The 24,006-nt window shown below is 38.5% G+C and overlaps 1 protein-coding gene across 2 annotated transcripts in view; it reads right to left on the bottom strand.

Annotated features, from left to right (window-relative positions):
• Window positions 1-24,006, bottom strand: part of RAB3GAP1 (RAB3 GTPase activating protein catalytic subunit 1) — a 115,230-nt gene that overhangs the window by 53,575 nt on the left and 37,649 nt on the right. For both annotated transcript variants that reach the window (XM_045783015.2, XM_045783023.2), the window contains exons 6-7: window positions 4,741-4,860; window positions 2,999-3,164 (exon numbers count right to left, since the gene is read on the bottom strand). In XM_045783015.2, the coding sequence (XP_045638971.2) occupies window positions 2,999-3,164; window positions 4,741-4,860 (286 nt within the window). The remainder of the gene's footprint in view (window positions 1-2,998; window positions 3,165-4,740; window positions 4,861-24,006) is intronic.

The following is a 24,006-nucleotide window of genomic DNA, read 5'->3' as shown; positions in this document are numbered from 1 at the left end:
TAGATATAACATTCTTTCTAAATGAGCCGGCAAACAAAATTTCCACAAAACATGAAGAAACGTAGTTCTTTTTTTTTCTTTTTGAAGAAATGTAGTTTTAAAAGAGAAAAATATCCAAATCAACATTCAAGACTATAAAACCATGATATATAAAGAACATCTGAAAGAAGGAAGAATGTCTAAATGAAAAAGACTAGAGTATGAATTTTCACAAATTTAGAGGATTATGGCAGAACTTAATTTTAAATTTTATGTACCCCAAAAGCAAAACTGATCCCCCCACCCCTACCAGAAGGAAGCCTTTTCTAATAAACCAGATCTATGCAAAAATGAAATAAACTTCCAGTGAAGGGTGAGTACTCTGGAACATTGCAAGCAGGTGTTAAAGAGTAATTTTTATAAAGATAGCTTTAGAGAGATATTACAGAAGAGTCACATACCAGGTATCCTTAGCTATGTAAAACCCCTAAAGTACCCAAACAACTCTCAATTATTATAAGTTCAACTCTTAACAAATCAATATTGAGGGGCGCCTGGCTGGCTCATCAGTAGAGCATGCGACTCTTGATTTCAGGGTCGTGAGTTCAAGCTCCACATAGCACTTGGAGCCTACTTTTAAAAAATCAATTTTGAGAGATGTCTCATATCTAGATGAGTGAGTTTTGTAAAAGTTCTGCCAGATGATGTGATGAACTGATTAAGAACACTTTTTTTTTTAAAGTACAACTAGCAAACTGTCATAATCTAAGTTAGGCTCTAGAGATCAAGTTGGTCCCTAGTTTCAGTAAAGAAAAATTCAGCTACATAAGGGACATAAAAGATCCATGAAAATAGTGTACACTAATGTTTTCGAAGAAGGAATAAAGTATTAATATTTGCATCTGACCAGAAACCTGATCTGACCAGAAACCTGATCTAAAAATATATAATCAAGACTTCTGGTGAGAGAGCAAAGGGAAACAAATGGGACAGAAATATATACATTATTTATCTTTTTCAAGTATTTCTCAAAACACCACATGTAGAATGAAGCAGTACTTAAAGCTTTTCAAAGTTTTTGAAAAAAAATTACATACCCTCATGGAACTCTCTAAAGTGTATGCTTCTATGATCTTTTAGTGGAGATAAACACAAGAAACTACTAACAGTAGTTATTTTGGGGAAAGAGATTGAAAGATGAAGGAAGCTTTTACTTCACTTAAATTTCTTAACATGGTGACATGCATTACTTTTTAAAGAAAAATGTCAAATGGATTTATCTGAGTGGTAATAATCTTACCACTACACTATTTAGAGCCTCAACACTGAGAACATTTTTATGAAATTAAGTTCTAATCCTAAATATCTACCATACCTATTAAAAGAGAAATTTCAGCATTTTTCTCGTTATTTTTCCCTTTTTAAAATTTTCCAACCTTCAGAAAGACTGCAAGACTAGTATAATTAACATCCATGTGACTTTCACTAAAGTTCACCAATTATTAACATTTTGATAGATACATACACACATATATATATCAATAATTTCTTGGGTGAACCTTTTGAAAGGAAGTTGTAAGTACCATAACAATTCACTCCTAAATACTTCAGTATGTAATTACCATAAAACGGACATTCTCAAGAAGCTTAATACTGACTCTAAGACATAGTCCATACTAAAATTGTCCCAATCATATCCTTTTTTGGCTATTTTGTTTTGGTCAGGGATCCAATCAAGGATTATGCATTGCATTTAGCTGTTATGTCACTTTAGTCTCCCTTAATTTAAACAGCTCCCAGTCTTAGTTTTGCCAATCATGACACTGACTTTTTTGAAGAGTCTAAGCCAGTTACTTTGCAAAACATGGCTCATTTTGGAAATATGAGATTGTTCCCACATGTTTTGACTTATGTTAAACATTTCAGGCAGGAATGCAATACAGGTGATAATATATTCTATTCGATGTATCATACCAGGAAACACCTAATATCAGTTTATTAATAAAGTATGATCACTTCAGTGAGATGGGTGTCAACTTAAGCACTTAAAGAGAATATTTCTAAGTAGAGGACCCAATCCACCATTTCCTCATCTGGCTTTGCTCTAATAGCTCAACTTAAATCCTAATTTTCTTCCCCCAGAATAACATAGGCAAATCCTGAATATCTGTGTGATAGTGTTTTTATAGAACACCAAGGATGTACTAAGTACATTCCATTTAGCTTTACTGCTCTCAGTCATAAAATGTAAGCCAGATTAATCCTAAAAATCAAATAAAATGAATATTTGGGGCTGGGGGAGAGGCAATTCAGAACCCAAAGTGTTGAGACCTCAAGGAACTCACAGTCAAAATCCCAAAAAAGCAGCTATCTGAAGCTGGGGAGGCTGGCAATAGCTGACCACTGAACGTGGGTGTGAACTATGCAAGTCTACTTAAAGATGAGCTTCTTACAGTACAGTACTGTAAATGTTTTCTCTTCCTTACAATTTTCTTAGTAACATTTTTTTCTCCAGCTTACTGTATTGTAAGAATATGATATATAATACATATAACACACAAAATATGTGTTAATCAAGTGTTTATGTTACTGGTGTGGCTTCCAGTCAACAGCAGGCTAATGATAATCAAGTTTTGGGGGAGTCAAAAGTTGTAAGTGCATTTTTGACTGTGCACAGGGGAGGTGGGATGTCGGGGCCCCAAACCACCATTATTGTTCAAGAGCCAACTGTTTTACTATTAGAGGAGAAGGAGTAGAAAGAGATAACACGGTAACTAAATGTTAACAAACTGAACAAAATCAGTTTAATTTTTGTTCTCTAGCATTAATACACTAAAAATCTAATTGGATACTGTTTCTTTGAACATACATAGTAATTTATGTAGTCAATTATATCTCTCTTCCACGTAATTACATTATTGATATTATAGAGAAATGTTTCTACATACTCAATAAAATTACTAAATTGCTACTTTTATCTGGATCCCAGATAAGACTGACAATATCAATACAAACTCACAATCTTTGATTTGAAGATATCCAGCAGACCTGATAAATGAGTGTACTGATTTGGCACTTTCCGAAGATGAACCATTTCAAAATCAGTTCGGACACCATGACCCTGACATTCGCCCACATACATTCGTCGCCATTTGTGATGAATTTGCACAAAGAGTGGCACCTGGCTGTAGGACACAATTAAATAGGAACAGACTTTAAGTTCATTAAACACGAGTAATTCCTAAATCTAAAAATTTCCCCATTATTTTAATCTCAAATATTTAAAAACACTAAGCAAGGATCATTCATCAGACTTATAAGAGACACTGTTAGTTTCTTTTCTCCTCACACTAATAAGCTGAAGAAATGATCACCTAGTGGCACTTTATATTCAGAAAATTGTTTTAAAATAGATGAGAGTAAAAAAAGGCACAATGAAAATTTTCTTGAATAAAAACAATCATTGAGATAGGGAAACTGATGGACTCCATAAAAATCTGCTTTTTGCTCCTTTTCCTGCTTCTATTCTTGCTAGGACCTGCACCCCCACTTTACACATGCCTCAGTAGTTTATGTCCTTCTTGTAAGAGACAAGGAGTTAACGATTTCTCTAGAATAGATAACATTTAAGGGAGGAGCAGGTGAGAATGACCACACAAAGCTATCGCATGTGCATTCCAGACCACCAGCACCAACATCTCCATGCCAAGACACCCTGGCTCCAAGGAATAACACCTGGGCCCTCGCTTTTGCTCTAACCAGTTCCTGGATGCCTAAGAGGACACATACATCAGACCATGATCCTCAGCGAAAACCCCCAGACCCCAAGCAAAGATGAGACTTCCTCCTTTCCTGAGTCTCTCAGATACTGTCTGTACCTATACTCTCTCTGTGCCTTTAATTAACACTGCTTTCATCTCCTCCTGGTTCACATTTGATTTCTATCCTGCATGCATCCAGGGACCCCCTTGGTTGGTCCTGAGGGACCCTCTCGGGGTCCAGATCAGGCCTGCTGGCATCAGTATCATATTAGCCTTTCAAAGGCAAAATAAAATTTGATTCACAAGTAGGAAACAATACAAATCAAACCAAATTAGTGGTGAAATATTTTTTACTTGTCATTTGAAGATAGAGCCAATCCTTATTATTCACAGATTTGCATGTTTACAAATAAGCCTACTCCCTAAAATTTATTTGTAACCCCCAAATGAATACTCTCAGCACTTCCAGTCATTTGCAGACATACATAGAGCAGCAAAAAGTTTCAGTCATCTGACATGGGCAATCTCAGTTGAGGTCGAACAACACAATGGTCTGTTTTTAAGTGTGAAAATTCGATTTTGGCACATATTGCATGGTGCACTGGGTGTTATACGCAAATAATGAATCACGGAACATTGCATCAAAAACTGGGGATGTACTGTATGGTGACTAATACAACAAAATAAAAATTATTAAAAAAAATTAGATTTTGTAACAAAATTTAAATAAACTAAATATTTGAAAGCAAAACACAAAAAGAGTACAATTTACTCTTCATTTCAAATATTCACTGAATATTTCAGTAAATTCCCCTTTAGAAATGCACTCACTAAAGGTTTTGAGTTTGTCCTTCTATATGATATTCCAATATAATAATGCACAAGTAGGAACCCTAAGAATTTTTTTTAAAAATCTAACTTAGGAACCATTTTCCTTCATAAATTATAATTAAAAATAGTTTTTAATTCATCATCTAGGTTTTTCAAAATGTCCACCTACCAGCCAGTGTTTCCCAAAGCAATAGACACAGAACTCAGAAGAAGATTGCACTTAGATTCACTGAGAACTGCATCATGGTTTGCAGCAGGGGCAATCACCACAAACTCCCGCAGTCCATACCTTTAAAAAAAGAATCACTGCCATTAAACAGGGAAAATCTCAGAATACCAGACCATTATTTAAAAACTTGAAAAAATCTCCTTGAAGTTTAGCAACTTATGTCTGAGATACAGGTGTTTCTTTTTTCAATGGCAATTGAACTGATGATAACAGAAATTTCCTTCATTTAGTAAAACACTTCCATTATTCACCTAATTCCTCTCAATTCTTGACAAATTAAAAGCAATTTGCTGAAATCACAAAAGAAAAAGCATTAACAATTCTGCCTTAAAAGTTAAGTTTTCAAGACTGAAATCTTGCTTTAATTAACTGACAACATTAAGTCCACTGATGTGGAAAGATAAAGTTTGGTAGATTCCCTTATTGGGAGGAAAATAATTATCAGCCATCATGTATTTGTGCTGTCTAAATGTGAAAACATGGTTTACTCAATTAAAGAATTATTATATATATAAATATGTATATACATTTATATAAAATATATAAATATTTTTTTAAGAGAGGGGGAGAGAGGGTAGGGGAGCAGCGGGGGGGGGGGGAGAATCTTAAACAGGCTCCACCCACAGCACAGAGCCTGAAACGGGGCTCAATCTCAAAACCCCAAGATCATGACCTGAGCCAAAATCAAGAGTGGGATGCTTGACTGACTGAGACATGCTGGCATTCCAACGAATTCTTATATTCTTTTACTCAATAACACACATCAGATAGGAGTCATAAAATTATAAGAGAATGGCTTACTCTTGCTACGATATCACACAAAAATGAAAACTTCTCATTTAGTTGTTAAGTCCTCTAAATACCATAAATTTGTGGCCAAACTTTATAAAAATATAAGGTCAAGTTAGTGATTTTGCCTATTTGAAATTCCTGTCCTAGTCACTCCTAAATGTATTTTTAATATTTTTAAAATTAATTTATGAAAAGCATTACCCATTTGCCTAATTTATTTTAACACTGGATATGTAGAGTTGTAAAGGCTTACTTTTATGAACATTCTCAAGAAATCCCACAATGATAAAGATCAAAAAATAAAAACAGTCCAACCCATAATCTGTTGATTGCTTAGATGACAAAAATTTTGTTCATCTTCTCACCTTGCCTCCATCCTCCTACCCCTTAAATCAAAAATTAGTTATACAGAAATGGCATTAAATACTTGAAAGAATCCAGAGCTATGAATTTTAAGCTCTAAAGGTCTTTAAAAATACCTTTCTCTTTTTTTAATGTCCTTGGAAAAAAGAAAACAAAACAAGTGAACATTTTTCCCCATGCCATCACCCACAGTAGAGTGAAACCAGTCAATGGTTCTTGGTTATTCCTCCAGAAATAATCTATCCATGTACTCATCTTACCCTCAAATAAGATTATAATACATATGTCTTCTGTACCTCCTTTTCAAAGGGTAATCCCCTACTGATCCGATCTCTCTCTCCAGTTTTATGCCACTGCAACAATACTACTACTGTCTATTTCTACAAATATAACTATAGGATAAAGTCCTATAAGTTGCTGGATAAAAGAACTTCTATATCTGTTATAGCTGCTGCCAAACTATCTTCTCCCTCTCCACACACAAACTGTGCCAGTGTATATTCCCACTAACAACAAATAAGCCAAACTGAACTGCTTTCTGTATATATGCAATAAAATTAATTGTGTCCTCTATGTCTTTGTTTCCTCTAAGCTGGAATGTTTTCCCTCATTCTATCAGTATCTGACTGATACTTTCTTTGAAGATTTACCTCAAATACCACCCCATTACTCCTGTTAAATATGCTCGCTTCTCTGAATTCTAATGCATTTGCCAGGCACTATTATTATCTTTGAAGGATCAATATATATCACTGATTTACCATTTATACTAGACCTACTTGAGGCCTGAGACGATGTCTTGAACTAAGCAAACATTAACTGGAGGCTTTAAAAAATGAGAAAAATCAACAACAAAAAACAAGCAACCAGATTAAAAACTGAACAAAGAACCTGAATAGGCATTAGTCCAGAAAACGTATACAATAGGAAAACAAGCACGTGAAAAGATGTGGTCAACATCACTAATTAGGAAAATGTAAATCAAACCCACAATGAGATGATTTCACACCCACTAGGATGGCTACTGTAACAAGCAAAATAAAAACACGTAACAAATGTTGGCAAGGATACGGGGAAATGAGAACCACTGAGTGGGAATGGTTCAAATGTAAAATAGTACAGCCACTATGGAAAAAACAGTACAGTGACTCTTCAAAAACTGAAACATAGAATGACCAGCAATTTCACAACTGAATATATACCCAGAAAAATTAAAAGTGGGGACACAAAGACATACTTGAACATGCCTGCTCACAGCACCTTATCCACAACAGCCAAAAGGTAGAAACAACCCAAATGTCTATTAACAGATGAATGTGATACAGGTATACAGTGAAATATTATTCAGCATTGAAAGAAAAAGAAACTCTGATACATGCTTAACACAGATGAACCTTGAAGACTTGATGCTAAGTGAAATAAGCCAGTCACAAAAGGATGAAAACCATATGATTATACTTATATGAGGTACACAGAGTAGTCACACTTACAAAGACAGACCACAGAATGGTGGTTACAGGGCCTGGTGATGAAGGATTGAGGAATTATCATTTAATGTGTACAGAGTTTCAATATGGGATGATGAAAAAGTTCTGGAGATGAATACTGGTGATGGCTGCACAAAAATATGAATGTACAACACCAATGTACAATTAAAAATGGTTAAAATAGTAAATTTTGTTATGTTTTACCACAACAAAAAATATTAAACAAATAAATGAGCAAAACTGATACACACTTTGAGGAGGAGTTAAGATGGCGGAGGAGTAGGAGACACCGTTTTCAGCCGGTCCCCCGAGTCGAGCTGGATAGGTACCAGACCAGCCTAAACAACCACGGAACCAGCCTGAGACGCAGGAAGACGCATCTGGATCTCTACAAATGAACATCTCCAGCGCTGAGTATTGAGGTACGAAGCGGGGAGCCATGAAACCTCGCACAGATATCGGAAGATAAACGGAAGGGGGAGGGAGCCGCCGCGTTCGGGCGCCGGGAAGCGGTAGCCACTTGCACGGGAGAGCGGGCGGGGCTCGCGGACGGCACCCGCAAAACAGCAGACTGAGACCGTGAGCCGGGTGCGCGCGCCACCAGGCATCTCGCGGAACCCCGGAATCCCGGTGCGCTCACCGGATCCAGACTGAGACCGGGAGATTCCGGAGCGCGCGCGGGGCGGCTGGCGGCTGGCGGCGTTAGAAACACAAAGGACAGAGACGCGCCGGCCCTGGAAGTGAGAGCTGGGACGCCGGGTGTGGGGCGCACATCCCGGGACGCTGCAGGGTTGAGCAGCACCAACAGAAACAGAGTTAAAGTGGCCAGAACATTAGTAGAGAACAGGCCGCAATCCCTCTGTTCTGTGACAGAGGCTGAGATTCGGCCACTGCTGCTCTGACTCTCAGAAGAGGCACAGCAGACCGCCAGGGAAAGCCGCCAGAGAACAAAAGCCTGGAAATACCGGCTCAGAGAGTGCCCATCCCCATCCCCCCTCGCAGGGGACGCCGAGACTCTACCCAAACAGGGCTGCCTGAGTATCGGCGCGGCAGGCCCCTCCCCCAGAAGGCAGGCTGAAAAATCAAGAAGCCCACAACCCGGGCGCCTGGGTGGTGCAGTCATTGAGCGCCTGCCTTCGGCTTAGGGCGTGATCCCAGCGTTCCGGAAAGGAGTCCCTCATCGGGCTCCTCCGCTGGGAGCCTGCTTCTTCCACTCCCACTCCCCTGCTTCTGTTCCCTCTCTCGCTGGTTGGCTGCCACATAAATAAATAAATAAAATCTTTAAAGAAGAAGCCCACATCCCTAAGATCCCTATAAAACAAGGGGCACGGCCTGGGACCCAGTCAATAATTTGGCTCTGGAAACCCCGCAACCTCTCTTCATCAGAATGACAAGAAGGAGAAGCCACCCCCAGCAAAGAAAAGACAGTGATTCTGTGGCCTCTGCCACAGAAATAATGGATATGGATGTAACCAAATTATCAGAAATGGAATTCAGAGTAACGATGGTCAAAATGATGAGTAGAATTGAAAAAACTATTAACGAAAAGGTTACTGAGAATATAGAATCCCTAAGGACAGAAATGAGAGCGAATCTGACAGAAATTAAAAATTCTATGAGCCAAATGCAGGCAAAACTAGAGGCTCTGACGGCCAGGGTCGCAGAAGCAGAGGAACGGGTCAGTGAATTGGAGGATGGGTTAATAGAGGAAAAAATGAAAATAGAAGATGGTCTTAAAAAAATCCACGCCCACGAATGTAGGTTACGGGAGATTACTGACTCAATGAAACGATCCAATGTTAGAATCATCGGCATCCCCGAGGGGGTGGAGAAAAACAGAGGTCTAGAAGAGATATTTGAACAAATTGTAGCTGAAAACTTCCCTAATCTAGCAAGGGAAACAAACATTCGTGTCCAAGAGGCAGAGAGGACCCCTCCCAAGCTCAACCATGACAAACCTACGCCACGTCACGTCATAGTGCATTTCGCAAATATTAGATGCAAGGATACAGTATTGAAAGCGGCCAGGGCAAAGAAATTTCTCACGTACCAAGGCAAAAGCATCAGAATTACGTCAGACCTGTCTACACAGACCTGGAATGAGAGAAAGGGTTGGGGGAGCATATTTAAAGCTCTTTCAGAGAAAAACATGCAGCCAAGGATCCTTTATCCAGCAAGGCTGTCATTCAGAATTGATGGACAAATAAAGACATTTCAGAATCGCCAGTCACTAACCAATTTCGTAACCACGAAACCAGCCCTACAGGAGATATTACGGGGGGTTCTATAAAAGTAAAAAGGCCCCAAGAGTGATACAGAACAGAAAGTCACAGCCAATACAAACAAAGCCTTTACTGGCAACATGGCAACATTAAAATCATATCTCTCAGTAATCAGTCTTAATGTAAATGGTTTGAACCATCCCATAAACGCCACAGGGTTGCAGATTGGATAAAAAGAAATGACCCATCCATTTGCTGTCTACAAGAGACTCATTTCAAACCCAAAGATGCATTCAGACTGAGAGTAAGGGGATGGAGTACCATCTTTCACGCAAATGGACCTCAAAAGAAAGCTGGGGTAGCAATTCTCATATCAGATAAATTGGATTTTAAACTACACACTATAGTTAGAGATGCAGAAGGGCACTATATTATTCTTAAGGGAAGTATTCAACAAGTGGATATGACAATTATAAATATATATGCCCCCAACAGGGGAGCAGCAAGATACACAAGCCAACTCTTAACCAGAATAAAGAGACATATAAATAAAAATACACTAATAGTAGGGGACCTCAACACTCCACTATCAGAAATAGACAGAACACCCTGGCAAAAACTAAGCAAAGAATCAAAGGCTTTGAATGCCATACTCGACGAGTTGGACCTCTTAGATATATATAGAACACTACACCCCAGAACCAAAGAATACTCATTCTATTCTAATGCCCATGGAACATTCTCAAGAATAGACCATGTTCTGGGACACAAAACAGGTCTCAACCGATACCAAAAGATTGAAATTATCCCCTGCATATTCTCAGACCACAACGCTCTGAAATTGGAACTCAACCACAAGGAAAAATTTGGAAGAAACTCAAACACTTGGAGACTAAGAACCATACTGCTCAGGAATGACTCGATAAACCAGGAAATCAAAAATCAAATTAAACAATTTATGGAGACCAATGGGAATGAAAATACAACAGTCCAAAACCTATGGGATACTGCAAAAGCAGTCCTAAGGGGGAAATACATAGCCATCCAAGCCTCACTCAAAAGAATAGAAAAATCTAAAATGCAGTTTTTATATTCTCACCTCAAGAAGCTGGAACAGCAACAGAGGGACAGGCCTAATCCACGCACAAGGAAGCAGCTGACCAAAATTAGAGCTGAAATCAATCAAGCAGAAACCAGAAGTACAGTAGAGCAGATCAACAGGACAAGAAGCTGGTTCTTTGAGAGAATCAATAAAATTGACAGACCACTGGCAAGACTTATCCAAGAGAAAAGAGAAAGGACCCAGATTATTAAAATTATGAACGAAAAAGGAGAGGTCACGACGAACACCATCGAAATTGGAAGGATTATTAGAAATTTTTATCAACAGCTATATGCCAATAAACTAAGCAATCTGGAAGAGATGGAATCCTTCCTGGAAACCTATAAACTACCAAGATTGAAACCGGAAGAAATTGATTCCTTAAACAGGCCAATTAATTATGAAGAAATTAAGTCAGTGATAAACAACCTTCCAAATAACAAAACTCCAGGCCCAGACGGTTTTCCTGGGGAATTCTACCAAACATTCAAAGAAGAAATAATACCTATTCTCCTAAAGCTATTTCAAAAAATAGAAACAGAAGGAAAGCTACCAAACTCATTTTATGAGGCCAATATTACCTTGATCCCCAAACCAGGCAAAGACCCCATCAAAAAGGAGAATTACAGACCGATTTCCCTAATGAATATGGACGCCAAAATCCTCAACAAGATACTTGCTAATAGAATCCAACAGTACATTAAAAGGATTATCCATCACGATCAAGTGGGATTCATACCTGGGATGCAAGCGTGGTTCAATATTCGCAAATCAATCAGCGTGATACATCATATCAACAAGAAAAGACTCAGGAACCATATGATCCTCTCAATCGATGCCGAAAAAGCATTTGACAAAATACAGCATCCTTTCCTGATTAAAACCCTTCAGAGTGTAGGAATAGAAGGTACATTTCTCAATCTCATAAAAGCCATCTATGAAAAGCCTACTGCAAATATTATTCTCAATGGGGAAAAGCTGGAAGCCTTTCCCTTAAGATCAGGAACTCGACAAGGATGGCCACTCTCGCCACTATTATTCAACATAGTACTAGAAGTCCTTGCAACAGCAATCAGACGACAAAAAGGGATCAAAGGTATTCAAATTGGCAAAGAAGAAGTCAAAATGTCTCTCTTTGCAGATGACATGATACTCTATATGGAAAACCCAAAAGAAGCCACTCCCAAACTATTAGAAGTTATAGAGCAATTCAGTAACGTGGCAGGATACAAAATAAATGCTCAGAAATCAGTTGCATTTCTATACACGAATAACGAGACCGAAGAAAGAGAAATTAGGGAATCCATCCCATTTACAATAGCACCAAAAACCATACGTTACCTTGGAATTAACTTAACCACAGACGTAAAGGACCTATATTCTAGAAACTATAAATCACTCTTAAAAGACATTGAGGAAGACATAAAAAGATGGAAAGATATTCCATGCTCATGGATTGGAAGAATTAACATAGTTAAAATGTCCATGCTACCCAGAGCAATCTACACTTTCAATGCTATCCCGATCAAAATACCAAGGACATTTTTCAAAGAACTGGAACAAACAGTCCTTAAATTTGTATGGAAACAGAAAAGGCCCCGAATCTCCAAGGAACTGTTGAAAAGGAAAAACAAAGCTGGGGGCATCACAATGCCAGATTTCGAGCTGTACTACAAAGCTGTGATCACAAAGACAGCATGGTACTGGCACAAAAACAGACACATAGACCAATGGAACAGAATAGAGAGCCCAGAAATGGACCCTCGGCTCTTTGGGCAACTAATATTTGATAAAGCAGGAAAAAACATCCGGTGGGAAAAAGACAGTCTCTTCAATAAATGGTGCTGGGAAAATTGGACAGCTACATGCAAGAGAATGAAACTTGACCACTATCTCACACCATACACAAAAATAAACTCCAAATGGATGAAAGACCTCGATGTGAGACAGGAATCCATCAAAATTCTAGAGGAGAACATAGGCAACAACCTCTACGACATCGGCCAAAGCAACCTTTTTCATGACACATCTCCAAAGGCAAGAGAAACAAAAGATAAAATGAATTTATGGGACTTCATCAAGATTAAAAGTTTCTGCACATCCAAGGAAACAGTCAGAAAAACTAAGAGGCAGCCCACGGAATGGGAGAAGATATTTGCAAATGACACTACAGATAAAGGACTGGTATCCAAGATCTACAAAGAACTTCTCAAACTCAATACACGAGAAACAAATAAACAAATCAAAAAATGGGCAGAAGATATGAACAGACACTTTTCCAATGAAGACATACAAATGGCTAACAGACACATGAAAAAATGTTCAAAATCATTAGCCATCAAGGAAATTCAAATCAAAACCACACTGAGATACCACCTTACGCCAGTTAGAATGGCAAAAATAGACAAGGCAAGAAACAACAATTGTTGGAGAGGATGTGGAGAAAGGGGATCCCTCCTACATTGTTGGTGGGAATGCAAGTTGGTACAGCCACTCTGGAAAACAGTGTGGAGGTCCCTTAAAAAGTTAAAAATTGAGCTACCCTATGATCCAGCCATTGCACTACTGGGTATTTACCCCAAAGATACAGACGTAGTGAAGAGAAGGGCCATATGCACCCCAATGTTCATAGCAGCAATGTCCACAATAGCTAAATTGTGGAAGGAGCCGAGATGCCCTTCAACAGATGACTGGATTAAGAAGTTGTGGTCCATATATACAATGGAATATTACTCAGCTATCAGAAAGAACGAGTTCTCAACATTTGCTACAACATGGACGGCACTGGAGGAGATAATGCTAAGTGAAATAAGTCAAGCAGAGAAAGACAACTATCATATGATTTCTCTCATCTATGGAACATAAGAACTAGGATGATCGGTAGGGGAAGAAAGGGATAAAGAAAGGGGGGGTAATCAGAAGGGGGAATGAAACATGAGAGACTATGGACTATGAGAAACAAACTGAGGACTTCAGAGGGGAGGGGGGTGGGGGAATGGGATAGACCGGTGATGGGTAGTAAGGAGGGCACGTATTGCATGGTGCACTGGGTGTTATACACAACTAATGAATCATCGAGCCTTACATCGGAAACCGGGGATGTACTGTATGGTGACTAACATAATATAATAAAAAATCATTTAAAAAAAAAACAAAACTGATACACACTTTAAAGAATAAGAAATATCAACAGCTAAGAATTCTATTCAAAGATATTCAACCTTATTGGTTATTAGGAAAATAAAATTAAAAGAAGATAATCACTATTTACCAATTAAATTGGCAAAAAATGCAAAAGATTGGTAAGACCCAGTATTGGCAAGAGTTTAGAACATGGTGGTATACATAATAAACATGGTTTATACCATAGGTGGTGGTATAAACTTTTAAAACATTTTTGGAGAATAAAAAGGCAGGATATATCAATATTTAAAATTCACAAACTTTGTACTAATTATATTTCTTTATATCTATTTTACAAAAACAGTCATACAAATGCACAAAGCTATATAGGCACACCTTGAAGATACTGCAGGTTCAGTTCCAGACCACCACAATAAAGCAAATATCAAAATCAAGCACATATGACTTTTTGGTTTCCCAATTTACATAAAAGTTATTTTTATACTATACTGTAGTCTATTAAGTGTGCCAACAGCATCATGTCAAAAAAAAGGAATGTAAATACCTTAAATAAAAAACACTTTATTACTAATAAATGGTAACAATCTTCTGAGATTTCAGCAATCACAGATTACAATAACAAATAGAATAATGAAAAAGTTGGAAATACTGAAGGAATTATCAAAATATGACATTTAGACCAGAAGTGAATAAATGCTACTAGGAAAACAGACTTGCAGATGGAGACTTGCTCAACACAGGGTTGTTATAAACCTTGAATTTGTAAAAGATGCAATATCTGCAAAACACAATAAAGCAAAACACAAAAATGAGGTATGCCTTTATGCATAATGATGTTCACTGTAACAGTTTAATTGTAAAAGCTAAAAACAAACTAAATATCCTTCAATGGAAAAAAATGGGTACATAATTACAGAATCCTCTCATACTACTTGATACTTGACAGTCATTAAAAAAAAATAAGGTATTAGAAAAAAAGTTTACTGGGGTGCCTGGGTGGCTCAGTCCTTAAGCGTCTGCCTTCGGCTCAGGTCATGATCCCAGGGTCCTAGGATCGAGCCCCGCATCGGGCTCACTGCTCAGCGGGAAGCCTACTTCTCCCTCTCCCATGCCCCCAGCTTGTGTCCCCTCTCTTGCTGTGTCTCTCTCTGTCAAATAAATAAAATCTTAAAAAAAAAAAAAAAAAGTTTACTGACATAAAGGCAATATGAAATGCTAAGACAGATACATATCAGAATATGTATGGTAATCTAATTTATGAAAAAAATTCACAAATCAAAAGCACAAAAATATATATACATATAACTGACACACTCATAAAATATCCAGATGGACATATCCCATATTTCCCATGATTTCCTGCTTGGTTGTCCAAAATTAATAAGTATGAGATGTTTAAGCCTCCTTTTTTATATGTGTGTAGAAAGGGAAGGATGGGGAGGGGAGAATGTGAAAAGTGAAGGGGGAGTATAATGGTAAGGTAAGTTTCATTAATAAATCCACATGTATCCTACAGTATCTAGTCTAGTAATTCAAATTTATTAGGCACTCAAATGTATCAACACAAATAAAAATCCCACTACGGCAATTTTTAATAATAGAACTGCTTTATCTAACAGATTACATATGTACATGCTAAATACTAAATTTAAATATAAATGTGCCTTAGCATCACATTCTCCAACTGAGAAAGGTAGGACAGTCATTCATTTTTATCTATTTTGTTCTAAGATATATTTTTCTTTCTTGCTCCAATAAAGACTGAAAGCAACAACAAATAACCAATATCTGTTGTTCTTATTGTTTATCTTGCATAGGAAAATCATAAAAACACACCACGAACTTTGAATGCTACCATTTTATATCTCTTACATGTAGAGTTTCTTTCTTACTTTAGAAAGAAATATATTCAGGGGCACCTGGGTGGCTCAGTCAGTTAAGCATTTAACTCTTGCTTTTGGCTCAGGTCATGATCTCAGGGTTGTAAGACTGAGTCTCACGTCATGCTCTGTGCTGGGTGTGGAGCCTGCTTAAGATTCTCTCTCTCTCTCCCTCTGCCCACAGCCCGAAAGAAAGAAAGAAAGAAAGAAAGAAAGAAAGAAAGAAAGAAAGAAAGAAAGAAAGAAAGGAAGGAAGGAAGGAAGGAAGGAAGGAAGGAAGGAAAGAAAGAAAGAAAGAAAGAAAGAAAGAAAGAAAGAAAGAAAGAAAGAAAGAAAAGAAAAATTCAGAGCCTCTTCTAATAGTATTAGAATATATGCATAAAATACTGAATCACCAAAAACAGTAATGATAAATAAAAAAATTTCTTGGACATATTTATACCTAGCATGTACAATATACCTGAGAAAATGGAGGTGTTCACCACCCAGGCGTCCCAAATTAACAATTTCTTTTTTCAATTTCACCCTCCCAGACATCCTCGGATATTGCAATCTGTACCTTTAACTTATGATCTATTCAGATTAATTCTGGCAAAATCTAACAATTTACACAGTATAGCTCCATTTCTCCCCTCTTCCTTTGTACAATACTGTCATATAAATTACATTTACATACGCTATAAACCCAACAGTACGGTGTTATAATTATTGCTTAAGCAATCTTAAGGGCTTTTTTGATTAAGACAATATCCCTTTGGAATTTACGAGAGTATTTCCAATGCTCTTCATTCCTTCCTATGGATCCAAGTTACCATTTCTTTCTTTCAATACTGCCTATAAGGTAGGTCACCCAGCAATGAATTCTCTGTCTTTGTTTATACAACAGTGTTGTTATTTCATCATTTTTTTGAAAGATAGTTTTGCTGGATATAGAATTCTTGGCTGGCAGTTTTTTCTTTCAACACTCACTATATCATTGCCATTTCTTTATGTTGTTGCTGCTGAGGGAATCCTCAAAGTGTGGTTGAGCTGAAGGTCCAAAGACTAGGCTGGACAAAGACAAAACCACAGAGCCAAAAATCGTCATGAGTTAAACTCAGCTATACTTTCAGTATATTTTTCCAATCTCGGTAGAGCCTCCCAGGCATATAGCATTTATGCTCTCACTTTTTGTGTTATTTCCATACTGTTACTGTAACAAATCACCACAAAAATGGTGGCTTAAAACAAATTTATTACGTTATTGCTGTACAGGTCAGAAGTCTAACAAATATCTCACCAAGCTAAAATCAACTTGTCAGCAAGGTTGTGTTCCTTTTGAAGTTTCACAAGCGGGAATTCATTCCTTCCCTTTCCCAGTTTCTAGAGGCTCCCCTCATTCCTTAGTTCCTGGCTACCTTCTTCAAATCCAGCAATAGCAGGCCAAGTCATATTACGCCACTCAGACACTGACTCTCTTCTGCCTTTTTTTCCACTTTAAAAACCTCTTATGGAGCACCTGGGTGGCTCAGTCAGTTAAGCATCCAACTCTTTTTTTTTTTAAGATTTTATTTATTTATTCGACAGAGGTAGAGACAGCCAGTGAGAGAGGGAACACAAGCAGGGGGAGTGGGAGAGGAAGAAGCAGGCTCATAACGGAGGAGCCTGATGTGGGGCTCAATCCCATAACGCCGGGATCACGCCCTGAGCCGAAGGCAGATGCTCAACTGCTGTGCCACCCAGACGCCCCAAGCATCCAACTCTTGAGTCAGATTCTTGATTTTGGCTCAGGTCTTGAGCTCAGGATCATGAAAGTCCCGCGTTGGGCTCCACGCTGAACGTGGGGCCTGCTTAAGATTCTCTCTCTCTCTCTCTCTCTCTCTCTCTGCCACTACCCTCCCCCACCCCCAGCATACACAGGATCTAAAACAAACAAAAAAAGAACTCTTGTAATTACACTGGGCACACCCAGATAATCCAGGATAAATCTCCCAATCTTAAAGTCAGTTTAATTAGCAACTCTAATTCCATCTGCTCCCTTGATCCCTTCTGGCCATGTAACCTAAATTCACAGGTTTTAGGATGTGGACATGTTTAGGTTGTAGAGAGGTTCATTATCCTGCCTACCATTCCTTTCTTATTTAAAACCTCTGCTCAGTAAAGATCTCACAAATTTACATTTGGGCATAAATGTCTCCTAGGTTAATGTCCATACCATTTGCAGGTCTACTTATTCTATAAGGAGTAACAATCAAGGGAATAAATCTGTACTTATGGTTTCAGGAATCTGCCATTAGAAGATAAAGGATAGGTATATAAGGAGGTAGAGAGAAGTATCCAACCAATCACCACATAAACATCAATTACCTTGCCTAGACCATAAAAAATGATCATGCCCACATGTCTTTTAAAGACCAGTTTTATAAAATACCCTTAAAAAAGCTAAACAGGCTTAGAGCTTATCTGGCAGGTACTTAAGATAAAAAGTGAAACTATAAGATTTCAAAATAGATGTAGATAGATCAACTATCAAAACTGAACACTGCCATAAATGCCAAAATTCTATTTTCTAAAGTTTGATTTGAAACATTTAGGTTTAGGGGCGCCTGGGTGGCACAGTGGTTAAGCGTCTGCCTTCGGCTCAGGGCGTGATCCCAGCATTATGGGATCGAGCCCCACATCAGGCTCCTCCGCTAGGAGCCTGCTTCTTCCTCTCCCACTCCCCCTGCTTGTGTTCCCTCTCTCACTTGCTGTCTCTAGCTCTGTCAAATAAATAAATAAAATCTTTAAAAAAAAAAAAGTTCAGGTTTAGTTTTTTTAAGAGATTTTTTTTTATTATTCATTTGAGAGAGAGAGCGCGCACAAGCGATCAAGAGCACAAGCAGGGAGGAGCAGATTTCCCACTGAACAGGGAAGCCCGATGGGGGGCTTGATCCCAGGACCCCAGAATCATGACCTGAGCCAAAGGCAACTGCTTAACCAAGTCACCTGGGTGCCCCGAAAATAAAAGTTAATCATACATTAATTTTATCTCATTCCAACATGAACAACCTACGCTAATTGTGTATGTATGGTATAAATGAATATTTTGCATAAGTTCTCAAATTTTCAATGTCATTGTTACAGTATTAATTTAATTTTTTTAAAAAGCAATGTTTATAGGTGAACACTTCTGTGTATGTTATTCTTCCAGTGCTAAGAAGCATGACAAGTAATTTATAACCTTGAAAATTATAATATTTTAATTTGTAACAATTATAATATTAATATTCTATTTAAAAAACAAGTATAAAAACATTATGGGAGCACCTGGGTGGCTCAGTCAGTTAAGCATCTGCCTTTAGCTCAGGGTCCTGGACTGAACCCCACATTGGGCTCCCTGCTGACCAGGGAGCCTGCTTCTGACTATCCCATTCCCCCTGCTCATGTTCTATCAAATGAATAAATAAAATATTTTTTAAAAAAACATTATGGGGGAAAAATTATGAAATATTCTTAAAATCCCCAGTTCACATTAGGCCCAAAATACACAGACATCCTCTCATCTTTTGTCATTCTCAACCCTCTGAGGCTATACTCCAGGCTTAACCAAACTACTTGCAGGTTTAAAACTCTTAATTTAAGCATTAATATCTCTATTAATGCTCTTGTTCTGCCTTGAATATCTTTTTACGTAACTTCACCTGGCTTATACTCACTTGTCTCTCAGGATTCAAGTGAGGTAATGCCTCCTCTGAAAATAATTTCCTGATTTGATCTATATTAAAAAGAGACACCTCCTGTGAGTTTGCATCAAGCCCTGTGCTGTCTTCCATGAGAGCATTTATCAATAGTGCTGCCATTGTTCCCTTATCTAGCCCCCTACTAATACCAAAGTTTACTGAGCCAGGGATCATATTTTATCCTTGGTATCTCAGTATCTCCCTCACAGAAAATGTTTAAAAAATGATGCCTGCTGGATAAAAGAGAACACATATACCTTTAATATGGTTAATTGTCAAATCATTATCAAAAGTTTGGTTGCTGGCCTTCTGATCTTTAAGAAAGATCAAATTTAAAAAAACGGAAGCAACGTGGCAGACTGGCATGACACAGACCCCCCCCCAAACAAACTGAAACACTTATAAAATGTAACAATGTTTTAACATACATAGCTGAACTTCAAAGAAAATAAAAAGGAGATAAAAAGGGTGACAGAAAACAAAGAGGGAACCGAAAGGCAGAAGTAAGCACACAAGGTGAGTCTGAAGAAACCCAGGGGATTATTGAAGAAACCCAGGGGATTATCAACTCTGGATTATAGGCCCTAAGAGCTAGGAACTGGGGATTGGGATTTTACAGGATAAGCCTTTTAGCTGCTAAAATCCTGTTAATATGACTCACAAAGATGTGTGCAAAACTGACCATGCTCTGATAGATTCAAGAAACTGAGAATTGCAAATGAAAAGTCTGTTTATGTCTGCAAATACCATGTAGTTTAGACTAGCAGTGATTATGTGAATTATAATAATTCTGAGATTGATAAGGTATACCCAGCCGTGGGGAGGTGGTCTCTTGCATGTATCTAGACAAGGCTATGTCCAAAATTATCCCAGCCTCGTAGTAAATATAAATAAAGTGAGATCTCAAAACTATGATTCCAGAAGCATATCACTCAGGTTATTATCATCCACCATGCCCTTGCTTATAAAGCACCAGGAGTAGGAAGCTGCCTATCTTTTCAATGATGTCACCAATCTCTCCACAGACCAGCTCTCTTCTATATCCTTTAGATTTATTCAAGCATTGCACACGGATTTCCATCAACCCAAATCAGGAGAGGCTGTAATGTTTTGAACGGCTCCTCAGGGATATGGGTGTACACATGAGGCAAGGAACTGGAACTGAGACTTCTGCTTAAAGCCTACCTAGAAGGGACTACTACTTCAATGAAATGAAAACTCCAGACCCCGATCGTTTTAATGGCAAATTCTATCAAACATTTAAAGAAGATAACATCAATTTTACACAATCTCTGCCAGAAAACAAGAACAAAATACTTCCCAACTCGTATTATAAGGCCAGTATTTCCCTGATATCAAGATGAAGTACAGCATTCCATCCTTATCAGTGGGGGACATGTGCCAAGACTTCCAGTGGATGCCTGAAACCACAGATAGTACCGAACCCTACATATACTGTTTTTTCCTATACACACATACGATGAAGTTTAATGTATAAACTAGGCACAGTAAGAAATTAATAACAATACCTAATAATAAAACAGAACAATTATAATACACTATAATAAAAGTTTTATGAATATTCTCTCTCTCAAAATATCTTACTGTACCGTAATCATCCTTGTGATATCAGATGATAAAATGCCTACATGACGAGATCAAATGAGGTGAATTACACAGGCACTGTGACATAGCACTAGGCTACTACTGACCTTCTGATACATCAAAAGACCATTTGCTTCTGGATTGCAGTTGACCTTGGAACTGAAACCATGGAAATCAAAACTGCAGAAGGAGGCAGATGGTGGGTAGGAACTACTGTATAAGAAAATTACAGACTAATATTCCTCATGAATATAGACACTACAGTCCTCAACAAAATAATAGCATATTAAATCCAGCAATACATATAAGCACAAATACAAATTAAAACACAAAAAAAGGGGGGTTTATCTTGGGAACACAAAAGTACTTAGATATCCAGGGGCGCCTGGGTGGCTCAGTTGTTAAGCGTCTGCCTTTGGCTCAGGGCGTGATCCCAGGGTCCTGGGATTGAGCCCCACACCGGGCTCCCTGCTCTGCTGGGAGCCTGCTTCTTCCTCTCCCACTCCCCCTGCTTATGTTCCCTCTCTCGCTGGCTGTCTCTCTGTCAAATAAACAAATAAAATCTTTAAAAAAAAAAAAAAGTACTTAGATACCCAAAAATCAATGTAATCACCATATTAAAAATCTAAAGGGGCACCTGGGTGGCTCAGTCGGTTGAGCGTCTGCCTTCAGCTCAGGTCATGATCCCAGGCTGCTGGGATCCAGCCTTGTTTCGGGCTCTCTGCTTAGTGGGGAGTCTGCTTCTCCCCCTGTCCCTCCCCACACACTTGAGCACTCTCTCTCTCTTCCAAATATTTTTTAAAATCTAAAGAAAGAAATGATCATATCAATTTACACAGTAAAGGCATTTGACAAATTGAACATCCACTCATGATAAAAACTCAGCAAATGAGGAACAGAAGGGAATTTTCTCAACCTGATAAAGAACACCTATGATAAATCTACAGCTAACAGTACACTTAATGGTAAAGGACTAAATGTTTTCCCTCTGAGATCAGAGCAAGGAAAAAATGTCCACTCTCACCACTCCTATTCAATATTTCAATGGAAGTCCTAGCCAGTTTAAAAAGGCAAGAAACAGGGACGCCTAGGTGGCTCAGTCGGTTAAGCACCTGCCTTCAGCTCAGGTCATGATCTCGGGGTCCTGGGATCAAGCCCTGCATCAGGCTCCCTGTTCAGCGGGGAGCCTGCTTCCCCCTCTCCCTCTTCCTCTGCCTCTCCCCCTGCTTGTGCTCTCTTGCTCTCTCAAATAAAATCTTAAAAAAAAAAAAAAAAAGGACTAAAAAGGAAGAAACAAAACATTCCCCATTTCACAAACAACATGCTTGTTCACCTACAAAACCCAAAAGGCACTACAAAATTCCTCCTAGAATAATTAGATTTAGTTAAGTCATAGAATAGAAAGTGAATGCACAAAAATCAAATTCCTAAAGACTAGTAACAAAGAGCTGGGAAAGAAAAAATTTTTAATAATACCATTACAATAGTACCCCCAAAAAAGAAAGCAATAATCAGGTATAAATCTGACAAAACAGGGAGAAGGAACTAAGATGGTAGGGTAGTAGGAAAACCCTGGGCTTGCCTCATCCCTTGAACACAGCTAGACAAATATCAGATCATTCTGAATACCCAAGAAATCAATCTGAGAATTGACACAACACAGAGACAAGAGGTCACATTGTACAAGGTAGGAGGTATAGAGATGTGATTTGGGGGAGAAACAGATCACAGGTGCTAAGGAGGGGAGGAAGGCCTGATCAGACAGAGAAGGAGAAGGAAAACCAGCGCAGTCGGCTCCTTGTCCAGAAGACCAGCACAAACCCCCCACACGCACCATGTCTACTGATCACAGAGCTCTGCAAACTCCAGCTCTAATGGAAATACCATCAGGTCTCTCTCTTTTTTTAATTCTTTTTTTTTAAGATTATTAAATTTATTTATTTGAAAAGAGAGAATGAGAGAGAGAAAGAGAGAGAGCACAAGATGGGGGCAGGTCAGAGGGAGAAACAGGGAGCCCAATGCGGGCCTCAATCCTGGGACTCCAGGATCATGACCTGAGCCGAAGGCTGTCGCTTAACCAACTGAGCCACCCAGGCGCCCCCACCAGAACTCTTTTAACAAGCACTCCTGAAGCCACCAGGCCCTGAACAGTACATGACCTCCTCTTTATAAATCTGTAACTCTCAGGAGCAGGAAACATAACAGGCTCTCCTAACACAGAGAAGATAGAGACCTAGACAAAATGCCAAGACAGGGGCGCCTGGGTGGCGCAGTCGTTAAGCATCTGCCTTTGGCTCAGGGCGTGATCCCGGTGTTCTGGGATCGAGCCCCATGTCAGGCTCCTCGGCTGGGAGCCTGCTTCTTCCTCTCCCACTCCCCCTGCTTGTGTTCCCTCTCTCACTGGCTGTCTCTACCTCTGTCAAATAAATAAATAAAATCTTTAAATAATAATAAATAAATAAATAAACAAACAAACATAAAGGAATTCATTGACAATAATATCATAATATAGGAGGGAACTTTAATACCTCACTTACATCAATGGATAGATCATCTACACAGAAAATCAACAAGGAAAACAATGGCTATGAACGACACACTGGACCTGACAGACTTAACAGATACATTCAGAACGTTCCATCCTAAAGCAGCAGAATGCACACTGTTTTCAAGTGCACAAGGGACATTCTCCAGAATAGATGACCTACTAGGTTACAAATCAGGCTTCAATAAGTAAAATAAGACTGAGATCATACTATACATATATTCCAACAACAACGCTATGAAACTTGAAGTCAATCACAAGAAAAAATGTGGAAAGGCAACAAATAGAGGTTAAAGAACATCTGACTCAAGAATGAATGGGTTAACCAGGAAATTAAAGGAATTAAAAAATACATGGGAACAAAT

This window comes from Ursus americanus, chromosome 1, assembly GCF_024610735.1.
Source record: "Ursus americanus isolate L20-20 chromosome 1, mUrsAme1.1.p, whole genome shotgun sequence".
Classification (NCBI taxonomy): domain Eukaryota; kingdom Metazoa; phylum Chordata; class Mammalia; order Carnivora; family Ursidae; genus Ursus; species Ursus americanus.
Note: the sequence above shows the minus strand (reverse complement) of the source record. Positions and strands in the feature narration are given on the sequence as shown.